The sequence below is a fragment of the Sturnira hondurensis genome, unplaced genomic scaffold (assembly GCF_014824575.4).
Source record: "Sturnira hondurensis isolate 20B ecotype Veracruz unplaced genomic scaffold, ASM1482457v3 Scaffold0009686, whole genome shotgun sequence".
Taxonomy (NCBI): domain Eukaryota; kingdom Metazoa; phylum Chordata; class Mammalia; order Chiroptera; family Phyllostomidae; genus Sturnira; species Sturnira hondurensis.
Window position 1 is genome coordinate 471,703 of NW_028082317.1, and position 24,839 is coordinate 496,541.

At 38.3% G+C, this 24,839-nt stretch overlaps 1 protein-coding gene across 1 annotated transcript in view; it reads right to left on the bottom strand.

Moving 5' to 3' along the window:
- Window positions 1–24,839, bottom strand: part of LOC118994671 (unconventional myosin-XVI-like) — a 298,709-nt gene that overhangs the window by 52,572 nt on the left and 221,298 nt on the right. Inside the window, exon 19 of the mRNA XM_037057347.1 lies at window positions 3,121–3,279. Coding sequence (XP_036913242.1) covers window positions 3,121–3,279 — 159 coding nt within the window. The remainder of the gene's footprint in view (window positions 1–3,120; window positions 3,280–24,839) is intronic.

Consider the following 24,839-nt stretch of genomic DNA (forward strand, 5'->3'; position numbering starts at 1 on the left):
GATATGCCTAGGAGTAGTTTCCTTTTTATTTCTTCTACTCAGGTTTTGAATATTTTCTTTAATATTTTCATCAAAGTCACATTTACAGACATATTCACCCTTACCACATGCACACATCTGTGAATTTATAGGGACACATGCATTCCTAGTTGTCAATAGCACTGCATGCCCCTTTGCAGTTTACTGTGGTCTGAGTGCCTGTATCTCCCCACCCCCATGTTGAAATCCTAATCCACAAGGTGATGGTACATGGAGGTGGGGACTTTGGGAGGACATCAGGTCACGAGTTCAGAGCTCTCCTGAATGGAATTAGTGCCCTTATCAGAGGGTCTCCATAGAGCTCCCAGGCCCCTTCTGCCATGTGAGGACGTAGACGTGGGCAGTCAGCAGTCTGTAACCTGGAAGAGGGGCCTCCCAGGAGCCTGGCCGTGCTGTTCTTGTAGTCTAGTCTTCTAGACTTCTAGACTTTCTGGAGTTCTAGACTTTCTGGTCACGTCTAGACTTCTAGTCTCCAGAAATGGAGCAATACATTTCTGATGTTTACCAGTCACCCTGCCTATGACATTTTGTTCAGCAGCCTGAAAAGCGACTAAGTCAGCAGTCCATCCTCTGCCCCATGCACTACACCTAGCCTCTGGAGAGCACTCATGGTATCTGTTCTAGAGTTTGGAGTTTTCCAAAATGTTATATAAATGGAATCACACTCACTGTCTTTTGATTCTAGGTTTTTTTCTTTAGTGCAATGAGTTTGAGATTCATCCATTTTTGCCATGTATAATAGTCCATGGTTTTTTATCGTAGAGTTTTTCCATTTGCTGCTGGTTGGCCTGAATAACGGTCTTTAATGAGCCCGGCTGCAGTCACTGATACTCATGTAATTGCCTTCCATCAGTGGACTGAATATATAACTTGCTTTTAACAAACAGAATGTGGCAGAAGTACTAGATGTCTCTCTCCCCAAACAGGCTGTATAAAGGCTGTGGTTTCCATCATGGGTGTTTATTCTGGCTGTCTTGTGGATTGCTTGCTCTGGGGGAAGCCAGCTGCCCTGTTGTAAGTCTACCTTTATGGAGAAGCCCATGTGAGTGAGCTGGGAAGTGGATCTTCTGAGGCCTGTCAAGAGCCTTGTAAGTAGTGCTGTAAACAGACCATTTGTCAATCAAGCATCAAGATGACTATAGTTTTGGCTGAGAGGTGATGGCTGCCTCATAAGAGACCTTGTACCAAAGGCACTCAGCTCAGCCACATCCAGATTCCTAACCCAAAGAAATTGCAAAATATTAGCTGTTTTTTGCATCTAGCCTCTAAGTTTGGGGTGGAGGGGTATTTTTACACAGCAATAGCCAGCTGACAGAATCCAGTCACCAGTTGAAGAACACTTTATTTCCAGTGTTAGGTGGTTATGAATAAAAGTGCCATAAGCATTTGCATACAGGTGTTTGTGTGGACTTGTTTTCATTTCTCTTGAGTAAATATCCAGGAATGGGATTGGTGGGCCATACGAAGAGTGCATGTTGAAATTTATAGGAAATTGCCGGTTCAGATCGGTTTCTTGATGCTCCATCAGCATCAGAAATTCTCTAACATTTCTCTCCAAATCTTTTCTCTTGCCCTTGTAATTTCTCTTCATTCCCTAGGATCCCAATAGTCCTTCTTCCTGACTGTATCCTTTATGCCTCTAAGACATTTTCTGGAATTTCCATTATTGTCTTTTGCTTCTCTGTGTCTCATTCTGGATATTTTCTGATTTATCTTTCACTTTCCCAGGTTTTTACTTTTAAATTACTGTGTCTAATTAACTTTAAACTTATCCTCCATTGTACTTAATTTTATGACAGTATTTTTTAATTTCAGAATTTCCACTTGACAGGTTTTTACAGTTTCCTATTTCTGCTGAGATTCTCAATCTTTTATCTTCTTGGGCACAGTAAACATACTTATTCTAAAGTACAGTATATGCTTTTGAACTCTGATCTTTTGAGCACACATGGATATACTGCAATTGACTGCTATTTCTGCTTATAATTTTTCAGCATATTTCGTGCCTGCTTCTTTTTGACTATGTATTGAATTGAAGTGTAGGATGCTATAATTGGGGTATATTTGCATATATATATATATTAACATATACATATATGTATGCACACACATACACATCTATTTGTTTGTTTGTTTCTTTTTCTCCCAGGTACCTCTGTGTCATATCAGTCCCTAAAGTTGTATTGAGATGATTCACAGCTGAGCTGTGGTTTCTGATTCTGATTCATATATGGCCTTTAGGATGAACACTTCAAGGCCCCACCCCATGACATTGGCACACTCTGGACTCACAATTGTGGGGACAGACTCACAAAGTCTGTCCCCACAATCCTAGGAGACAGTCAGAAGTATAGCCTAGTCTTCTCTGCTCTTAGTAAGTGTCTAAACATCCCTTGGAGAAAAGCCTAGAATACATGGGGTTCTTTGCTTGGCCTCAATTGCATTGCATACCTATTTTTTCAGTCCCTCCCCAGTGTCACTGTCTTTTCACTGTCTTAGTATTGTCTAGCACTTTGAATCAGATAAAACCAATACAAATAGGTTTTTTCAGCCCCTTTGGGATGTTCTCAGAAAACAGTTGGTCTACATCTTTGCATCAGCCATTGCTAGAAGACCCAGGCTTCTTTTATGTGTGAGAAAAATAAGTTACTTGTTTACTATTAGATAACTTTGGATACACATGGTCAAGCCAATTTCTAAATAATATATTGATACAATTGAATTAAATATTATATTTAAAGATAGTTTGGCATTTATTATGCCCTCGATATTATTTTCCTTCACATTACTTAGATATGAGAAGAAAAAATTAGCACCCCTCTCCTCTTGCTCAGTTTAAGTCTCATTTTATACCAGTTCTCATAGACCAAGTACTCCATAAATGTCTCTGAGAAGTCATATAATACTGAATACCATTTTAATTCTTTAATTTAACCTGCCCTACAGTGAAGCTTCATAGTTCATATTTGACTTTCCAGTTTTTTCAGCCTACTTCATTTTTATATTTTAAATCCATTCTTCCTAAGAAGTTGATACAACTTAAAACTTATGTGTTTACTTTTGAGCTTGAAAAGTGCTTACCATTTGAGACAGAATTTCCGTTTTCAGTAGTGATAGCACTGGAGAGTGGATTACATGACTGAACTCCATGGCTATTCGCGTTTCTGTCTTGAGTCTCTGATGAGATCTCTAATGTACTGGAGTCATCTCGGCTAGTTAGGTTCATGTTAGTTTCAAAACCTGAAATTAATTTTAGAAAAAAGTATTCTTTTTTTGCTGCAATATACTGAATAAGTTAAATAAAATGTTGAAAGGGGATAATACAACTTATAAAATCAAGCATTAATTACATTTAAAAATAACTTAGTAACAATACTTAATCAAATTATGACCTACACAATATTCAACTGTTAAACATGTGGCCTATAAAATATTCAACAAGCATTGTTAAACTAAGTAGTAAAAATAAATTTGATAATTTCTTATTTTAAACATCCCTATACAGAACTTTTGATGTCATAGGTCAAATAACTTGTCATTATAGTATTGTCTACATCCTAATAGCATGGCAATAGTTATGTTTGAGAAGTTTTCTGAATTATTAAACTAAGTGGAGCTGAAATAATCTTACAGTTTGGGAATAAAATAAGAAATATATTTTTGACATTATTATAAAATGTGTTATTAACTATTAAGGAATACCATACTTCAGACCCTTACCTCTGCATTCTATAACCTAACAAAATTACCTAAATGTTTACCGCATGTCCCAAATGGAATGCTCTGAGATATGCAAACACAGAAATCATTGTCCAAATTAGGCTAAAGAGCCAAATAAGGGTTTTTCAAAATTATGTATTAATAATAAAGTAAAATACAACATATGCTAAGGTTTGGAAAAATGTCTAACTGAGGTAGATTTTTACATAATAACAGTATTATCCTTAGGCATGATTAATGAGTGAGAGTGCACAAATCAAGCACAATTGTCATCATGATGTCACACTGGCTCTCTCCCTCATCAAGTCAGGCTCCCTTTCTCACACTGGCCAGGCATACATGGGATTGGCTCTTGCTTCTCCAGGGACCTCAGAAAAGTCCCAACTTACTGGGAGATTTTTATTCAATATCCAAGATATGCATGCTATTTCTGCTCTTGTCTATTGGTACACAGTAAACTCTGGCTGTCTTTAGTTGGGCCTGTTTGAAGTTTTAGGCTAACAAATTATTCAAAAGGGATAATAAGCACAATTTGCTTCTTGCACTTTACAAGGGGAAGAACAGTTTATCTGCCATGATCCGCATAACCTGGACTTCAATAGATAGAGACTTTATCTCCTATTTCCTTAAAGGAGAATTAAGCTCACCCAGGGTCATGTAGCTGGAAAGAGGTAGAATAGAATTTTAACCTCTGTATTCTGATCACCATTCAGTTTTTACTTTTCACTATAAGACAAATTAGACTATGTCATTTCAATGAATTGCTGTTTAAAATCTAAGAAAGGAAGAGGAAAGATAAGCGGCAGGTGGGAGGAAAGAAGAAAGGAAGGAAAGAGGGCAGGTCAGGCAGCTCTCTAGGCCTTGGCTGCCAAGGTTGGGTTTGACACAATCCTTTATAATCTTCCTCCTGGACATTCTCTCCTCTTTCCCTTAAGACATTTAAGTAGTACTACAGGCCATGGACATTTTCCTAGTTGTTCCATATTTGGTCTATGCTCTCTTTCGTCTGGACATGATGCTCCCTATGTCTAGAAAGTGCTCTCCACTAAATACCCTGATTCTTCTTACCCACCAGAGAGCATAGTGTTCAGATCAACCACAGTGCAGTGACTACTCATTTTCAAGTAAGTAATATGCAGCACAAAGAGGGGGTGAGTCTGGCCAAACAGGAAGGTATGCTAAGGTTTAAAGTAGAGAATGCTAGACAGTTAGAATGAAGGCAAAATGAACAGTGTTTTGAAAATCCAGCAGAAGAGTTAATATTTCAACGATCCAAGTAAGCAATTGTAGCTCCTGACTCCTTATACTTAAAAAATAAGCAGAAGGATTTGATCAAGTCAATGTGCATAAGAACAGTGATGACTATGAAGTCATGTGATCTTAGCTCTTGACAATGAGCAGTTACTGAACAGGCTATAACTGAAAGAATATCTACTCAGTTTGGTCAACTCTATCCTCCCACCACCACTTTTTTTTTTGTCTTTGGAAGGTTAGTAAATCAGGTTTTGTTTAAAAGCTGTCTCAAGGCACAAGACGCAGACATGCACTAACTTTTCTTTGTCTTAAAGCTGTTTTTTTTTTAATTCTGCAATTCAGTTGTTTATTACTGAGTGCCTTGTAAGTGCCTGACACCCTCCAGGTGCTGGAGATACAACAATGAATATCACAGACAGGCAGCTTGAAGTTTACCGCCAAGTTTGACAACAGACGAAGAAGCAAATAAACAAGTAGAGAATTAAAAGTGGTGAACTCCTGGCTGGGTATAAAACTTAATGGAAAGTGTGGTGGTGGGGGGGCGGGCAGCCAACATTTTTCAGGCAGCATGGCTCAGGTAAACACATCTAGGAGGTCACATTTAAGCTTATAGTAAAAGGAGGGAAAGAAGCATCTGTGTGAACAAACTCCCACATGTGTGAAGACCCCAAGCCCAAGGAAAGATCTCACTTTTTTCACAGAACCATGTAGTAGGATCTGGGCACCTGGAAGCAAAGGGTGTGAGAAATGGGACAGGCACACCACCCAGGGCTGGGAAGGCCATCTCAGGCAGAAGTTTAGCTTTTGTTCTCAGTGCAGTGGGAGGTAACGACAAAAGGGTGTGAAGCAGGAAGAACCTCCCTGGGTGATGAGGACAGTCCTCTTGTATCCGGTGGAACAAGACTCAATTCTCTGAGACATTGTGTCTTGGTATAAATATTTGATGCTAGCTTTCCTCACAACTGAGTTCTGTCTCATTAACAATTGATATATTTAAATCATAGTCAAAACCTCTACTTTTGTAAGTAAAGTTAAAAAAATTTCATATTTCTGATCAGTAGGTGAAATTGTAGCCAAAAAATGTTTTTAAGTTTGTCACAATAGGCTGTGGCTCTTACATTATCTACTAAGATTTTCTTTCTATTTTTATGTTAAAAGCACACACCTTCTTGAGAATGGCTCTGGATTGGAATGAGGGAATAAGTCTTTCTTAATATAAGACAGGAATTAATAGCCAACCTAATGATTATTATTCACATTGCTTGTACAATAATTACCATCCCTGCTAGATGTGATACTTGACTTAGCTCTTATTTTCCTAACAATTCTGAAGAGTTGTCACTATCATGCCTATTTTTAAGATGAGGTCACTGATGCTTGGGGAGGTTAGTGTCTACATCTACAGGTAGACATTTCACAATTAGTTAGTTGTTGCAAATGGATTCAGACTAAGGCATACAGGACTCTATCATCCACCCACACTCATTCCTGTGCTTGGTCCCTTATGAAAAGTCTTCCCTCCTTATTTCATTTGCTGTCATAAAAGGATAAGGCCACTTATTTTCTATGGCTTTACCATCCATGCCTCAGTGGTAATGAACCAGGAGCTGTAGGTGGAAAGATTGTACTTCATCCACTGAAATAAAGTTGTAAAATCAATATATTCATTAATACTGACTGGGGCATTATTAGCATAGTAAATTCTGTGTCAACCTTTGCTCATAAACATCTGTACTCCAAGTTGCATCAAACACATAAAAGCACCTGTGCCTAAGCTTGTTAATATTTTGATTCAGCCACAATGAGGGTCAAATATAGAAATTCTCAATAATTTGATTTTTTTGTAAAGTGTCAGTGTAGTGCATGATGGTTGCAATGTTCCTTGTCAAAATTATACCCATTACCCTGTACTTCAACACTGAAGAAATTACAACAATGACAAATTAAGAAGACATTGGCACTAAGTCTGAAGAAGTCTTGGTTACAAAAGTGTGTATACACAATGCATGTTTATGGCGAATTTTCAAAGGAATAATGTGAAACAAGCAAAGTCTTCAAGTTTGCTCATGCCTCCAAGCAATGGCCATCAGAGTTTTGAGGGTGAAGAAAAGTCAGTCACTTCAAGAGGAAATATTTGAGATTCTCAAGGAATAACAAGTAGAGAAGTGAGAACTGTAAAATCCTGCATAGTGATTTAAGGTATGCCTGAGTCATCCTTCTGTCTCTGTATCTTGTGAAATCTGTGGTTTGTGCAGTTTAGTGACATCCTTCAGTCAAGTGCATTGTAACACTGGCTGGTTCAAATACCCATAGTGGTTTCTTTTAACCTATAAGTAGGATTTCTCTGTGACCCTGCCTGGTGCTGTTTTTACAGGTATGGGAGAAATGAATCACACTGACATCTGACTCAAAAAAAAAAAGAAGTCTTGCCCCTACATTACAATATGCTTATTAATTCCAAGGATGCAAACAAGGCACATTTAAATTGAATCTTAATCTAATGAGAGGGTTCTAGCAAATCTCTAAATGTAAATACAAAAAAAAATGTGTTCTTCTGTGTCCTGTGTTAGTTTTTATATAACTAACAAGATAGTTATATAGTTTTTATATAACTATACAAAAATGAGTTGTCCTGTTTTAGTTTTTACATAACTAAAATATTATGCTGGGTGGGTGAAACTGTGGTTTTCTATAGGAGGTGATATTGCCACTCCACCCTCCCCCTACTCTCCCAGCCATGAGCAACATTTGGCAAAGTCTGGAGATGTTTTTGGTTGTCACACTGGGGGAAGGAGATGCTACTGGCACCTAGTGGGTAAACAAGGCAGGTGCTACAAAACACCCTACAATGTACAGAACAGCCCCCTACAAAGAAGAAATATACTGCCCAGAATATCAATAGTGCAGAGGATGAGAAAGCCTGTTATAAAACCTCAGTCAGACCATGCCATTTCCCCACTCAAGTCTCTCCACTGATTTCTTAATTTCTTTGGATTAGGATCCAAAGGTCTTCTGAAGCTGAGAGATTCTCCATAACCTGCTTCCTTATTCCCACTACCCCTCTTGCAACATGCCACTCCTGCATCGCTCACTCAGCTTCTTTCTCTCCCCAATAGAGCCTGAAGTTTCTGCCCAAACCTCCCCTGAGCAGAAAAGTCTTCCAGATCACCTCCTAGAAAGTAGCACCTCTCTCCCTGCGCCAGGTCAACTTCTGTTCCTACTCCACACTTTAGTTTTTCCACATAGTCCTCACTGTGTGACATATTAAATTTCAATTGTTTCCTGTATACTTCTTCTGGAATATACCACCATGAGCTCAAGAAGAAAAGACACAATGAAAACTGACCTCTGTCTTGGAGGTTTTGGAATGAATAATCTGGAGTGATCATTACTCACTGAGTCCTACCAAACTGAGTTAATGTCTGTTGCTGTGTGTGTTAAAACCCTTGATGCATAATAGGTCAATATGTGTGGAAGGGACATCCAGGGTGTATTCTAGTGGGTGCCTTTTGTCAGCCTTCTGGGTAAAAAAAAAAAAAAAAAGGTGATTGCCTTCATGGTCCCTGCTATGCAAATGCTAAGGCAGCAGAAGACCAGGGACTGGAATGAAAACTGTGCAAAATGTTCCAGGAATCCATGGTGCAGAGGAGATGTAACAGCCAGGTGAGCCTTTGGGGTATGTGCAGGAGGTAAAAACACTCGATTTTGAAGCATGGAGAGAATGTGGAGAGAAAGAGAAAAAAGGAAGCAAAAAAATGTAAAGCAAGAGAATCAGGACTGAGTGTGCTCAGGAGAGAGGAGGCTGTCTCTGTCCCAACTCTGCCCTGGGAAGTGGGAGCTTATGTAGTATCATACAAGTGGGCTCCAGCAAGTGTTTTGATTAAGGGGTAACATGAAAAAGACTATTTTTAATCCTCACCCAAGGACATGTTTTTGTTGATTTTAGAGAGAGGGAGGGGGAAAGAGAGGTGGGGAGAGAAAGAGAGAGGGGAAGAAGGGAGGGAGGGAGAGAGAGAGAGAGAATATCAATATGAAAGAGAAATATCCATTGGTTGCCTCCCATATACTGTACCTGCCCCAACCTGAGATTATACCTGAAACCTAGATATGAGGTGTCCTGACTGAAGATCCAACCTGCAACCTTTTGGTGTTGGGGACTATGCTCCAACCAACTGAACCACCTAGCCATGGCAAAGACTATTTTGCAAATGTTATTAATCTAGCTATCTATATCTATATCTCTATATTTATATCTCTGTATCTATATAAAGATATAGAAATATGGAGAGATAGATAGATAGATAGATAGATAGATAGCTGGGTTAGCTTCAAGGAGAGTTTAGAAACAGAAAAGCAGAGAGAATTTAGAGAGGGGTAGTGTCAGAAGGACAAAGAAATCAGGGAGTAGGCCAAGTTAATGATATTTTTGAATTGAGGGACAGGAAGTAAGTCAAGAGCAGCCAGATGCCCAAAGATGGGGATGAGTTTGGGGCTGTGTATGTTGACTTTGAAGTGACGGCCACTTACCCAAGAGTTAGACTATGTGGCATTAGTTGAATAAGGGCATTTATTAGGACAGAAGAGAAAATGTCTAGGAGAGACTTGGGAATCTCAGTGGGAGGATTTCTTTCAGGAAGAGCAATATTCCTATGAGCAAGGAGGCAGAGGGTGACACACATGTGACAGTGGATACAAACAGGCAGGTGCAGGCTTGGGGCGGGGTGGAGGGGGGCGGCAGAGGCAAAGGGCTTTGCAAAGCCAAGGGAGGTAGACAGTACCAAATGCCACAGAAAGGTCAAGGACAACGAGGAAGGAATGAGCAATATAGTGTTTCTTCAAGAAGAAAACTTAAAAACATTGCTCTCTTAGTTACCTTAACTTGAGATAATTTTAGAATGTATTTTGGAAACATATAAGATAGGATCCAGGTTTTGGTAACACAGGAGAAAAACGAGCTATAGTTGTTTGACTGATTTAAAATACTGTGAGTACAATGTGAGGCATAAAAATTGTGAAAATACATCTTAAACTCATTACTCATGCTGGCTTTAATTCATTCTGTAACTCTATAGGAAAATTCCTCTTCAGAAAGGCTATTGCCCAGAGAGCATGCTTGTTTTTTTCTCTTCACCATTAAGGAAAAGCACAGACATGGAGAGAGGTGGCTGGCATGGCCCTGCTGCTTCTCAGGTTCTCATTCCTAAAATTTAGAAGTCACAGTTAGACTGTCCTTACTGACACTCATAGATGGTATGTAATTAAATTTGGATAGGATCACGTAGACCCCCAAAGTGGCATCATTTGTGTTCAACCAAGTTTTGTTTGTGATACAATGAATAATCAATGCATTTTATGTCTCTGGTTTTTCTAAAATCTTTTATTAATGTACACAAGTAAAAAATACAAATAAGGAATATAGCATTCTGCTGTAATAAGCTTCTAGAAAGTGAATTAACCCCCCAAATACCTGGCATATTTCCTCAGAGAAAGATAAATATCAAGTGTAAGAATCTACATAGACACAGGGCTGATCCTAAAGTCAAATAAGAAGAGATTTCACATGTGGAGTTGTATAACAAGATACAAGATGTGAGTAAAAGGGTGTATTATTCAAGAGATGTGTACATTTACGAAAGGTACACAATTATTTTGTGTATGTTTTGTCTAGCACAAGTCTAACTGACCTGGTGAATCCAACTTTATCATCCCTTTGCTAATAGCTGTTGAAATGTATCAACAGAGGGCTTCAGTGTCTGAGAGCAACGCAGAACTGGGAACAGAGCAAACATTCCCAGGTGTTCACTCTTGTGACACAGCAGTGATCCCCAATATAGTTATATTTCTATAAGAACTTTATCAGCTGAGAAACAGAAAAAATATAACAGTGTAACAGTTGGAAAGGATGGAGAAAACAATTGTCCTATGTGCTACAGACCTTAAAGGGCTAGAGCTGGCTCCCAGCATTCCTTCCTTCTTTTTAATAACCCTTTATGAAATCTCCACTCTAGTAGATCAAAATTCCTCTTGAACTTGTGTCTGAAGCATTCTTCTGAGGCAGAAAGTGCCACAAACACTTATCCTTTGGGTTAAGTAGGGTAGAACGGAAAAGCTTCCTGTCCTCTCCTCTTAGCTCCTGTTACCCACTCCCCTGCCAAGTCTAAGGAGAGGGTTTGCACTAGAAAACACCAACTAAAGCAGGAAATAGAGTGATATCTTCAACAACATATGTGCTGAGCTGGGGAAGAATGTATTGATAGTAAAGCTAAAAAATGACTGTCAGCATAAATAAGGTTTTCAGGGCCCAAAAATGCACAGAAAATTATGTTGTGCCAATTTTCTTTCAAATTTAACTAACTGGATCCTTTTGTGCCTGTCTATTCTTTCTCTGCCATAATGGAGGAAAAAACAAAACAAAAAACACATCAATTATTTTCCTTTCCCTGTTCTTGGGGAGCTTGCCTTTCCTATAATTAGCTGAATATGTAACACCTAAACACCAAGCTGGCCTTGCCCGGAGACCCATTCCTCATGTATAATTTCATAGGTCATGTGGTTATTTATATTCCTGTTATTTTTGCATTTCCTAAATGCCAGGTGGTAACGTAAATCCGGGAGTCCTAAAACGCAACTCCTGCAGAGCAGCACTGTTGGTCTCAGCAGCACATGCTTTAGGTACATGGCTCCCCCTTACTTTCTTCAGAAAGCAAAGGTAGAGAAAATAATATGCCTGATTTTTTATCAGGAGCATTTAGTGATTGTGATACCTGCATGGCGTCATATGGATGGTAAGCTAGTAACGCCCATCATCTGAAAATACCAACACAGGGGAGCCCTCATGAACACTTGTTACCAGTTCACACATCCTTTCTTAGGTAAACAACCAATGCTCCCTTTATAACAAAAGAGTATTTATGTATGCATTTATTTTAATGAGAATTGTATTAATTCTATTTTCTCTGTTGGTATTTAACCACCTGCATATATAGCTATGAAAAGAGCTCTTCTTGGATTTTTAGTAGATAAATTGCTTTAAGAATAACCACTGCAGTCCTTAAGAAAAATATCATCTACAGTTGCTCCATTTCAGGGACATCAGCTCGTGCTCCAGTTGTAATATGCCATTCTAGTGCCTTCTGGCCCTCTCCTATCTCCACCACATAAACCTCAGCGCCACAAGAGTTTTGGTTGAATCACTTAACGTCCCATACAAGATAGTAAATCTAATTGCTAGCATGAATCTCATGGATACAGTTGCAGCAGGTAAGAGAGAGCCAGTAAAACCAACAAAAGTTAAAAAACAAAAAGCAGTGGTGTATGTAGAGTCATTTCAAAATTCTTGTCAGAACTAATTACCAAATTTACCCACCTAAAATATCTAATAACCAAAGGGCACTGGCCAGGGCCCATTGGAACAGGTAAGAGCCATATACTTTAAGCCTCTTGCCAAGTTAATATTTAACTGAGAAGTAAATGGGCAGGTCTGAGGTCAATATACCCAAGGTGATGGAGTGAGTAATGGGAAATTTGCAAAGCTCAGTACAATGAGTACTTCTAACTGGCACAAAGATATTTCAGTATTTTAACAGTAGTATGGTGGTAACTGCACATCTGTAGAACAACCTCACTTGCCCGCACTGGTTGGCTACAAGCCAGCAGCTCTGAGGCCTCACCTAATGAAATAAATATATCTATGAAGGCTTAAATTTTTGTCAAATTCTCAAGCCTCTTCTTGCACTGTTTCTTTGGTAGCCCCTATGAGTTTATCCTTTTCTAGAGTTAGCCTGGTTAGCGTTACTCAATCATTGTGTCTCTAAATCATAAGCACGTTGGACTGAATTGTCCCCGAGCTATTGCAGTGACATGTCAGAACAGATGACAGTTACTCGGAAAGGCTGGGCAACAGGGACAGTGTGGGCAGGGATATCCCTGTGTCTCCGCTGGATTCTCAGTTTACCACAGAGAGAAACCACCAAATGGCTAAGTCAGCACTAGGGTTCCCCTTCTCACATGCCCCACAATAAATCATTTCTCATTAATCACTTCTAAAGTTAACATGTTTACATGCAAATAAATATTAAAAATCCTTTCCACATACCCTGATGTAGCTATTCCAAAACATAACATGATTATGTCATCATGCCTTTGAATTAATCACAGTGCAGGATGTAGCACTATGTAGTGCAGGATGTAGCTTCTAGCATGAGGGAGGGGTCCTCCTGTTCTGGTATCTTCTCTCCTGTTGCTTTAGTCCCTCTCCTTCTATCCCTCCATAGATCCTGCCTTCTAGACTAATGTTTCAAACAGTATATTTATGGTGTGAGAGATCAATTTAGTTGGTCACCATAAGCATTTAAAACTGAAAGAGAGTAGAAATAATTGAGTAATAATGCAGCATTTCACATTTCACAAGCACTGAGCGTAAGTACCATTTTGTGAATTCAAAATAATATCTTCAGATAAAAACTTTCTCACTGCCTAGACACATTGGATTTCTCATGTTTCCCTGCTGTGAGCTGCTTATGAGCAGACCCCACATTTTATTTTTAAAGTCCATACTACTTAGTATAATTCCAGGCACAAAATAGATCATTATTGAATTTTTGAATAAATGAGTAAATAAATAAATCTTGCTCTTCTTATTTAATGATTTTTCCAAACATCTTTGAAAATTTGAGAGAAATACCAAACAGCAATACAAAATATTCTTGCTAGTGTCATCATTTTGCCTGAGGTTTACCTCTGAGATTTTAAACCCTGAAAAAAAACAAAATGGCATCTCTTGGGGGCATGTCATAGATTGATTTTATTACCTAAAAAATGGAATATTTTTTCTAAAATTCTTACAAATGGTTCCAAGTATGTATTCAATCCCCACAGCAATGAAAGTGCTCTCAGATGAGCAGCTACACCATATCACTGGGTTTCCTAATGATCATCATATTAAAAAGACATTTTTATGATTCCCTCATCACCGTACATAAAGCACAGTGCCTCTGTCCTGTGTCACTATCCCAGTCTCTGTAAATTAGACATGATTATGAGTCTGAGTAATGAATGAAGGACAGCCCCCCCAACATAGCTACAACTATGCTAGTGAAATTAATGCTCACAATTAGAGCTTTACTTTCTTGAATGACACATAAGTGATTCAACTAAATCTCTCATTGTACTTAGGTTTATATGATGGAGATAAGGGAGAGCCAGAAGACATGAGAACGGCCGGTTACAAGTAGAGCATAAGCTAATGTCCCTGAGATGGAACAGTTTAGATTATATTTTTCTTAAGGATTTTAATGGTCATTCATAAAGCAATTTATATATTAAAAATTCACTAGGGACACTATTATTAACTATATATAAAAATGGTTAAATACTAACAGAGAAAATAGAGTTAATATAATTCTCATGAAAATAAAATAAATACTCGTTTGCCTATAAGATATGCTGCTGGGTATTGGTTCTTTTCCTAAGAAAGAATGTGTGAACTGGTAGAAGTGTTATGGGGACTACCCTACATTTTAAATTATACTTTATTGATTATGCTATTATAGTTGTCCCATTATTTTCTCCCATTTATCTCCCTTTGCCCTGCATTCCCCTCCCACCAGCATCCCCCCTACTTAGTTCATGTCCATGGGTCATGCATATACATTCTTTGGGTTCTCCATTTCCTATACTATTCTTAACCTCCTCCTGTCTATTTTGTACCTACCATTTATGCTACTTATACTCTGTACCTTTTCCTCCACTTTCTCCCTCCTACTCCCCCATTGATAACCCTCCATGTGCTCTCCATTTCTGTGATTCTGTTCCTGTTCTGGTGGTTTGCTTAGTTTGTTTTTGCCTTTTTACGTTCAGTTGTTGATAGTTGTGAGTTTGTTGTCATGTTACTCTTCGTAGTTTTGATCTCTGTCTTTCTCTTAGATAAGTCCCTTTAACATTTTATATAATAAGGGCTTGGTGATGGTGAACTCCTTTAGGAACAACTGGAGAGCAAGACAGACCGCACAACCCAGAGTTCCAACATGGGGAACTAAATCCTCAAAACCTCTGGCTTTAAAAATCTTTAGGGACTGTGGCAGTGGGAGAAACTCCCAGCCTCACAGGAGAGTGTGCTAGAAAGACCCACAGGATCCTAGAATGTATACAAACCCATTCATCCAGGAATAAGCACCAGAAGGGGTCAATTCACTTGTGGGTAGCAGGGGAAATGACTGACAGTGACAGTGGAAATGACTGACAGTGGGTAGCAGGGGAAATGACTGACAGTGGCATAATCTCTCCCCCACAAACAGCACCACAATGCAGCAAAGTGTTGCCCCACCCTGGCAAATACCAGAGGCTCTGCTGCTTACAATGTAACAGGTGTGCTGAGACAAAGAAATATGGCCCAAATGAAAGAACAAATCAAAACTCCAGAAAAAAGAACTAAGCAATGGGGAGATATCCATCCTATCAGATGCAGAATTCAAAACACTGGTAATCAGGATACTCACAGAATTGATTGAGTATAGTCACAAAATAAAGGGGAAAAGTTAAGGCTATGAAAAGTGAACTAAAGAAAAATGTACAGGGAACCAACAGTGAAGGGAAGGAAACCAGGACTGAAATCAATGATCTGGAACAGAATGAAGAAACAAGAATTCAAGAAAATCAGGAGAGGTTTAGGAATCTCTGGGATGATTTTAAAGATTACATTAGAATCATAGGAGTGCCAAAACTTATTAGGAAAAATAATGAAGGGGATCTTCCCCAATCTGGCAAAGGAAATAGTCTTCCAGGAAGTCCAGGAAGCTCAGAGTGTTCCAAAGAAATTGTACCCTAGGAGAAACAGACTAAGACACATGATAATTAAATTACCCAAGACAAAAGATAAGGAGAGAATCTTAAAAGCAGCAAGGGAAATGGAGAGAGTTACCTACAAAGGAATTCCCATAAGGTTAACAGCTGATTTCTCAAAAGAAACCTTACAGGCAAGAAGGAGCTGGAAAGAAATACTCAAAGTTGTGAAAGTCAAGCACCTACATCCAAGATTACTCTATCCAGCAAAGCTACCATTTAGAATGGAAGGGCCAATAACGTGCTTACCAGATAAGGGACTACCCTACTTTAAATTAGTCATTTGTTCTCTGCTATATCCACTCAATCCTTCTGTTAAAGCCAGCCTGTACCTGTCCAGTTGGTGATCTCACTTGAGAACTGGAGTTAAGCAAATGTAAATTTAAGAAATGAATGTGACTTCAGGAAGTAATTTAACAGCTGAGAACATTGTTTTGTTTTTTTGGTGACATGGAAATACCTGCACAGTGATGGTTTTCACCCTTTGCTTTTCTCCAGTTTTCTCTCTCTCTTACTTCTTCGTAGATCAGCCATCTCTCCACATCAAAGGAGAATAATAAGACCAAAATGCAAAACATAGGCATTTGCTTGTGAAATACCCTGATGTACCCATTGTGTGTATGTCACTTCTTTCTCTCTCTAAAATAGGCATTTCTTTTGAAAGAGTATGTTTGATTACAAGTCAGAGTTTGAAGGGTGTGAAGAAGCTCTTTTGTAGGATTTTCAGGGACTTTGGATAATGCACAAATTCTCAGTTATCATGGTGCAGTGACTGTTTCATTGTAAATCTGTATAATCTCAGATCTAGTTCATGCCTGCCATTGCTTGAGCCCTGCATATTTTAGGACCTAGTCATCTCTGTGGGGAGCAAAATGAATGAAACTGTTTATTACTTTACTATAATTAACATGTACCATTAAGTTGCAACTGGCCAGAATTGAAAAGGTACAGTGTCTAAATATGAAGATTAATGATCTCAAGAAAAAAAAATCACAGAAAAAGAAAGAAGTAAAAACCAGAATAGAAGAAGACCTGAGAAGCTTCATACACAGTGATGCTGGGTGATCATCGCTGACTCATGGAATGGAGTACTGGGTAAAATAAGAATGAATATAGCTGGCTCTCAGGTGGTATGAAATTTTTCTAGGCTAATCTGAGGATTAATCACAAAAATGATTCAAAGGGGCACAAACCACCAAAATACCAGTAGGTAATTAAGAAATAGGTTTTCCTTTTTTTAATACTCTTAAGGAGAGATAGAACATGGCGCTAATCCAGCCCATCTTTAGGAAAACATTCCACACACCATGTCGCTTTTCAGCATTTCTTCACAAAGGAAAGGAAACCCCAGGATATTGTATTATGTGTTAATAATGAGATGCAGATAGTCAGGAAGGTCCTTATTAAGTTGCCTAAAAAGAGCTGCTGAGTGGCTTAGAGGATAAAGCATTGGGTTTCTCTTTGGAGCCCCCAGTGGGAGTTTAATTCACAATCCAGTACAGAGACCCATAATACACAATAACTGCTTGCTTTAATGGGCTGGTAGTATGAAAAATATTTACTGGTTATGAAAGATAATCCATTTCTGAAAAGACTGTCATTTTTTTTCAGAATTCCAGGTACAATAGATTATTCTCCTGCTGACAGTGCATTATAGAACACCCGAATTGTGATGGCCACTTTGCAGCATTTGGCTCGTCTCAAAAATGATGAACTACTTATGCAAGAAACATATCTCTGGTACGATGGCATGTTAGAGACTGCAGATTCACAGCCAATATGTTAAGGTAATTTCCCAAGATAATTCATACTATTCAAAGAGTAACTTTTTATTAGGTTGATCTAAATATTTAATTGTCACAACTCTGCTTGGCTTTGCTCATGGGTTTTAAAGGATAATGAGGTAGCATGGCCCAGTGGAAGTACCATGGTCATGAGTGAAACCTATGAGTTTAATATTCTCCCAACAAATATGTGAGGGGCCCTGAGTATGGGCCTAACACTAGTTTTTTACTCAGTCATGTTTCTCAGTATGCCATTATCTGTATCTCTCTTTTCTTATTCAGATAATTTAAAAAATAATGAATGTCTACTATTATTTTTTGGAAGTTGCTGCAGAGACAGATGAAGAGGGCTTTTTTGAGTGTCCTGATCACGGTGGCTGTTTAAAATCCCTGCTGAGCACCTGTGTGGTTCTTACCATGGTCACCACATCTTTCCATTTTGGCTGTCCCGAGCAGGCCTCTGATGCCTCACTAATAGGGTTGATGCTTACATCCTGCACAGTTAAATGCTTCCTTAAGAAAAGATGAGCACATTGCAAGTGTTCACACACGGGAGGTGTTAATCAGTAATTAGGAACTCAGTTTCCAAGCAAAACCTTGTAAAGGCAAAAAAAACCAAACCCTAAAACAAAGACAACACAACAGTTTTGAATGTGAGGAATTATGCTGGCCCAACCTATGTGCTGTGGGTCCTTGTCATTAGAAAGGACACTTTGTAGGACAGCTGAGTAGAAAGAGTTTTGTGAAGAACTGAGGACAGGGGGAGGAATAAGTAGAGAAGCACAAAATGAATGTTTTCTTAGCTAAAAACTATGTACCTCAGGAACATTTTTAACAGAAGAAAAAATAGTTTTATCCCATATCTTTTCTTGGTAGTGAGTTTAGTTTAACTTCAGAAGGAAATTACTTTTGAGGCAAGGGCTTGGTATCATTTGAAAAAGTTTTAATTATGCTTGAAGAATGAGAATGACATAATAGGAGGAATCCAGGAATTGGGAGAAAGGAGACAGGGTTCATTCTTGACTTTGGGACCATCAGTTTCTGTGATTATGGGTGAATCACTTAAGTCTCAGATGCTCATTAGTAAAAAGGGATGCTAACACCTGCTCCCCCTGCCTCATGGGGAGGTGAGGATCTGAGAAGACAACATGTCAATATTCTTGGCCAATAGGAAAGAGCCACTTATAAATACTAGCTATTAATATTATGAACAGGACACCATTGACAAATGTTCCATAGCATTTCTGAAGATACATGGGGTCAATGTTCATACTTAGAATCACTATTATCATTTTGCTTCATTTTTCTCCTCTGGTTCTTTATATTCTTTAAAGTGCAGATCCTGTAACTTAATACTGAATTCCCATGTGAGGAAGAGAAACAAATGGAGATAATTCAGGGCCTCATCATGGAGCTTCCAGGTCGAAAGATTATCCTGCTTTGACTCAATGCAAGGTAATATGTGCCTTCTCTTCTTTCTCTTTTCTTCCCTCAGCATTCAGCTGTTTTCTATAAAGACCATGTACCCTGAACCTGCATGTCTCACCCTACATTGGTTTTTCTGGCTGCCACCTCTGTTCTATGACTGCATCCATCCACTTGTTATTGTCCATTACTCTTCCTGCTCACCTGTCAGCTCAGTGTGAGGCTCTTCTATATTCTCACAGGCAGTCACTCACTTCTTTTCTTGGCCACTAAGAGAAACCATGTATACGCATCTGATGGGGTTCATGGGCCACTTGGAGCTCAGTTCTGGACCCACCTGTCTCCTCCACCAGAATTTTGTTCACTGAAATTAGGTGGACACATCTGCCTTCTACGCTGTCTTTGAAAGGGCGAGATTTTTCCTTTATTTTTTGGAGTCCCAGGAGCAAGCCCTGTGTTTACATTAAGTGAATACTTATCAGATGACTATAGGGAATTAGCTCTGCAAGTTAATGCAAGTCTGGTTTACAGGCCCCTGGTTGCACAATTTCCCTGTGTGAATTCTTGGGTATTTATAGAGAGAAGGTGCTGTAAATTGTGAGGAAAAAAATATCATAAACATTCAAAACAGTCACATTCAAAATCAAAAACTCATTTTAGAAACATCTAACTAATATAGAAAACAAAGAGCTTTTTGCTTTAACATAAGTAAATTTGGCTGCTGATCAAGTTATTAAAATTAAAAGCTCATTTCTAAGTGAAGATGAATGAAATATTGTTTTTATTGGATATTTAGGGAATTAGAACCACTTCAATGTATAGCTGCAAGTTCCAAACATAGATAGATACTCCTTGTTACTGCACAGGCACTGAGAACTTGGTGAATATATACTTTGCTCACACACAGACATACATTCTCTTCATGTAAGAGACTGGGTTCATTGGCCTGGCAGAAAAAGAAACTTTAGAAAGCTCATCCTTGCCCAATTCACTAGAGATAAATGGAGAACTTGCTTCTCTGGGGATGTTAAGCTTTTCTTCCCAAAGGAATTACTCATTTGGAAAATGAGGGGAATTTAGTGTTGATTCAAAATGATTCCAGAATGTAGAGGAATGCCTTGCTTTCACAGGAGGGAGACTTTATGTGAGGCAGGAATGCAGACTGCAACGCATCAGTAAACTATGTGCTTGTTCTGTCCACGCCCTTTGTAATTTTCATGAAGCCTCAGGCCACCACCCCCCACAAATAAATCACCATGGAGAGAAAGCTTGCAGGGAGTGACTAAGAAAGATTAACAGCTCCGTACAGGATAAAGTGCTAAGAGAACCTGTGTATAGGCAAGAAGTCTATGGGATGTCAAGCTCTGCATCCCATATGGGATGGTGAGATTTGCATAAGGCAGGCTAGTTTCTTATTCTAAAATCTCATTAGAATGTATCAGAGATTAAATAAAGATAGCATGGAAACTTCTATCTGAAACACAGAAGCAGAGAATGGCAATTTCCATACTTTCCTTGAACAAGTCATAGATTACTGCAACAATTCCTTGATATTTCAATGAGTCTTCCTGTTAGTAAACAATGTATAAATAACTGTACTTAACTTAGCAGGAAAGCATCTAAACCTCATAAAGTGTTGATTTAAGATACACTGTATGTCGGGGGGAAATGGGGGAATATGGGGGGAAGGGCCATCAAGGAACATGTATAAAGGACAAAGCCAAAGAGGGCAGGTTTGAGGGTAGGAAGTAGGATGGGTGGGTCAGAGGGGCATGGTGGGGTGAAAATGGAGACAACAGTACTTGAACAACAATAAAATAATTTAAAAAAGATACACTGTATGTCTTTTGGAATGTTGATCTTCCGTACTTAAGTCTGTTTATATGCAACATTTAGAACTGCACACTTTTTTTGGGGGGGTGGCAATAAAAGGGGTTGTCTGCCCCCGCTGCCCACATCAGGATCTGTATCCAGGTCTACGTGAAACATCTTGCAGGCTGGTATTGTTTGTGGGGAAAGCTAACCCCTGAGAATTATTTTATGTCATGAGAAGTGATGCCATGTCTTCTAAAGGCAGACTTCTGTCATGTGCAACAGCAGCAGCATGCATTTTTGTTTTTGTTTTCTAAAGAAGAAATCATAGGTTCTGGGGAAGAGATGTCAGTTCACAGAGTGAGAAGGAGTTAGAGAAAGGGCAGTGAATTAACTTAGCTCTTGCTGAGTATGAAATATGTGTGGGTCATTCATGTGAAGATGAAGAGAAGGAAGGTATATAGATGATCTAGAATTTAGGGTAGAGGGTGGGATTAGAGATGTGGATTTGGGCATCTTTAGGGTAACTATGAAGTTAGGGGAATGGCTGAGATATGAGAGAACTCTCCATACTAGTTAATGTGACTTAATAATAAATTTTGATTTTTTCTAAAGGACTTCTATAAAATGTTCATAAATATTTATTAATAATTTGATTCAACATTGGGATGTACTTCAAAATAAGCCAATGATAGAGGAGGGAACTGGATGGGAGAAGAGATCAAATAGGCTTGGCCACTGAGAAAGTTCATTAATCTATTCTCTCTACTTTTTTATATGTTTAAAATTTTCCATAAGCCAACTTTAAAAACAATTCTTTTTTAAACAAATGGCCCCAAAGAATGAAAATATCATGTGTAAAACTTGTTTATATAATAATTCTACTTAAAAGCCCCATTCTTATTTAAAATGTTTATGCAATAATGTAAAATATTTGAAATTAACAGTAATTTGCACTTGGTTATGTGATTCTTATTAAGTAAAAATGTCAGAAGGGCTAAATCTATCAAACACATTTATATGTCAAAGTACTTTTTTTAGCTAGGTTTTTCACTAACTGTTTAATAACCGCCTACTTCATATGCAAGGAAACATTATACATTATTCTGTTGACATAATTTTAACTACATATCTATATCTTATAAACTAAGGATACACAGTATCAGACAGTAATGAGGCAATTTAAAAAATGTGTGTACATATATATACATATATGTATAGTGCATATATATACTACCCTGGCCAGTGTACCTGAGTGGATTGAGTGCCAGCTTGTGTACCAAAGGGTCTCTGGTTCAACTCCCAGACACAGCACATGCCTGGGTTTTGAGCTAGGTTCCCAGTAGGGGGCATGCTCCTTCTTCCTCTCTTCTCTCTCTAAAAAATATATATATTCTGCATACCAGATTTTTAGACTTTTCCTTAGTTCAGCCTGGCTCTCTTCTTATTCTCCATATTTCTGAGGTCTACCACCTTTTTGTCAATGTCCCATCATCTTGACCACTTTCAATGAGTGGGGAATAGCATTCTTGTTTTATTTCATGTTCTAGATAAACATGACCAGATGCTGTGATGCCGTTTGGAGCAATGGAGCACCCTAGTGGTCTAAACAAGACAATGAAGCTCCCCTTTCACTTGAATTGAGTCTCATAATTTTTCAAACTAGGCAACTAGAAATAATTAGCATAATAATATTTGCTATGTTATAGGTGAAACACATTTTGTGAATGAATGGGATAATTGTACCTAGAAAGGCATAGTTAAGCAATTAGTCATTCTTAATTTTAAGGGCCAAGTGGTTTCTGTATGGTATTCCAAAATTATGTATATATACCCATGTGCTGTAAAGTACATGTTTGACCTTTCTGAGTTAGTGGAACAGTATCGGTCCTCCAAACTGTATGACTCTTAACTTACTGCTCCTTAGGTGAGCACATATTCATTTTAAAATCTTATTTTCTGTTTTTCCCCTGCAGTCTAGTCCTAGGTACCATTGTGTATGTAGCTAAGAGAATAGCCACTGGTGAGAGAATCACTGTGTTCAAGTTAGTCGCTGTCTTTCCTGAGCTGACTTGGAGAAAGTGGATTAATTTCCCTGGGACTTAGTTTTCCTATCTGTAAAATGGAGATAATAGTAGCAGACACCTTTAGTCTTGTGAGTTAAACAGGTTGTTAAAATAATGCCTGGGACATAGTAAGCACTATAGTTCCTTGCTGATAATATTATTCCTCTCAGGCTGCAGTCACATCTTTCATCTGCACAATCACATTTTGTCTATACGTCCATCCTGGACCCTTAGAGTTAGTGTGACTTTGTATGGCTCAAATGGAATATCTAAGAGTCTATAGAAAATAAACTGTTTTAAGGAACATAATAACATTTATGAAATCTTACACTTAAGCTTATGGAGCACTGATGGAACAGAATTATACACTGAAGGACCCCATGTCTTTTACACAACCCACCCTACTTTTTATTTTAACTGGAAATATCTATAGCAGAATAATAATGAGCAGTTTAATGTCCTCAAGGTCACTTTCCAAAAAAACGTGAAGGGAATATTTTGAACTCTTTTTCAAAATTTGCAAAAAAAAATTTCCCATATCACAACTGTATAAGAAATGAGCTGTAATTAATTTAGGTGCCTTGAGGGTGAATTAGCCACCCACTGGGTGATTTGGTAAGAAAGCTATTTCAAGTGAAAATAAGAATATCTTTAAATACAAAGCAGGTAAAGTAGAAGATTTAAAAACCTAAAGGGAAGAAGTCTCAAGATTACAGTAAGTCATTAATAATAGCCATTCAACTCATTCAGAAGAGAATGGATTATTGACTTCAGGATCCAATTGTGTAAACATTAATAATCATATAAGAAGCTCTAGTGATTAGTGAAAACATTGACTTTTTTCTTCTACCTCTTATCTTTAGCTCCCTTTACATTCTTAAAATAAATTAAAAAACTATAAACTTATTTCCTGTATCACAGACCATTTTGAATCAAGAAGCACACAGTAGTCAATAGTATATTTGGGATTCCCATGGTCTGTCTGGTGTGTGAGGGTGACCTAAGTCTCACATTGCTAAGCTTTCTGTTACTAAAGCTACTGTGCTGAGACAATGGTTGCCAATTCATGTATTTATGAGAAAGTTGTAAGTGGCTCAAACCAATCTTTTTTTATTTTTATTTTTTAAAGACCTTTTTTTTTTAACATTGTATTTATTTATCTTTAGAAGGGAAAGGAAGGAAAGGAGAGAGGGAGAGAAACATCAATGTATGGTTGCCTCTCATGAATCCCCTGCTGGGAACTGGCCTGCAACTCAGGCATGTGCCCTGACTGGGAATCAAACTGCGATCGTGTGGTTAGCAGGCCCACGCTCAATCCACTGAGCTACACCAGCCAGGGCCAATCTTTTCAAATTAAAAAGTGCTTTGTAAAAGCCCACAGTAGAAAAATAGATATTTTATAATTTTAGAGTTGAACTAACAAGGTTGTACCTGGGGTTTTGATGTGTTCTCCATAACTGGTTAGTGGTCACCACAGGGAAATATAACTAGCGAATTCATGTACCAGGCCCAGAGGCCTCACTATAATTCTCACTAGGTTCTAAGTCCTGGATATAGGGGTTTCCAAACGATGAGGCCTGTAGAGAAATCATTAACTTCACTGTCTTCAATAGAGCCAAGAAAGGTTCACCCAATTCCCATCTATAGTAAAATGAGGTTTGTTAGGTTTTAGTAAACTTTTAGTTTTAAAAGCAAATGGTAATTTGTACATATAATGCTTTATCTCTTAGATCCCAATTTGTTCCTTGGAATGAAACACACAACTTGTGAAATTCAAACATTCTCCTACTTACAAGGACAATTTCATTTATTAATGGCCTATAATTAAGAAGAAATTGTTAGCTAAACAAACAATTAGCCTGTCTAAGGAATAAATAGAAAGTAGGTTATTCATTCACTT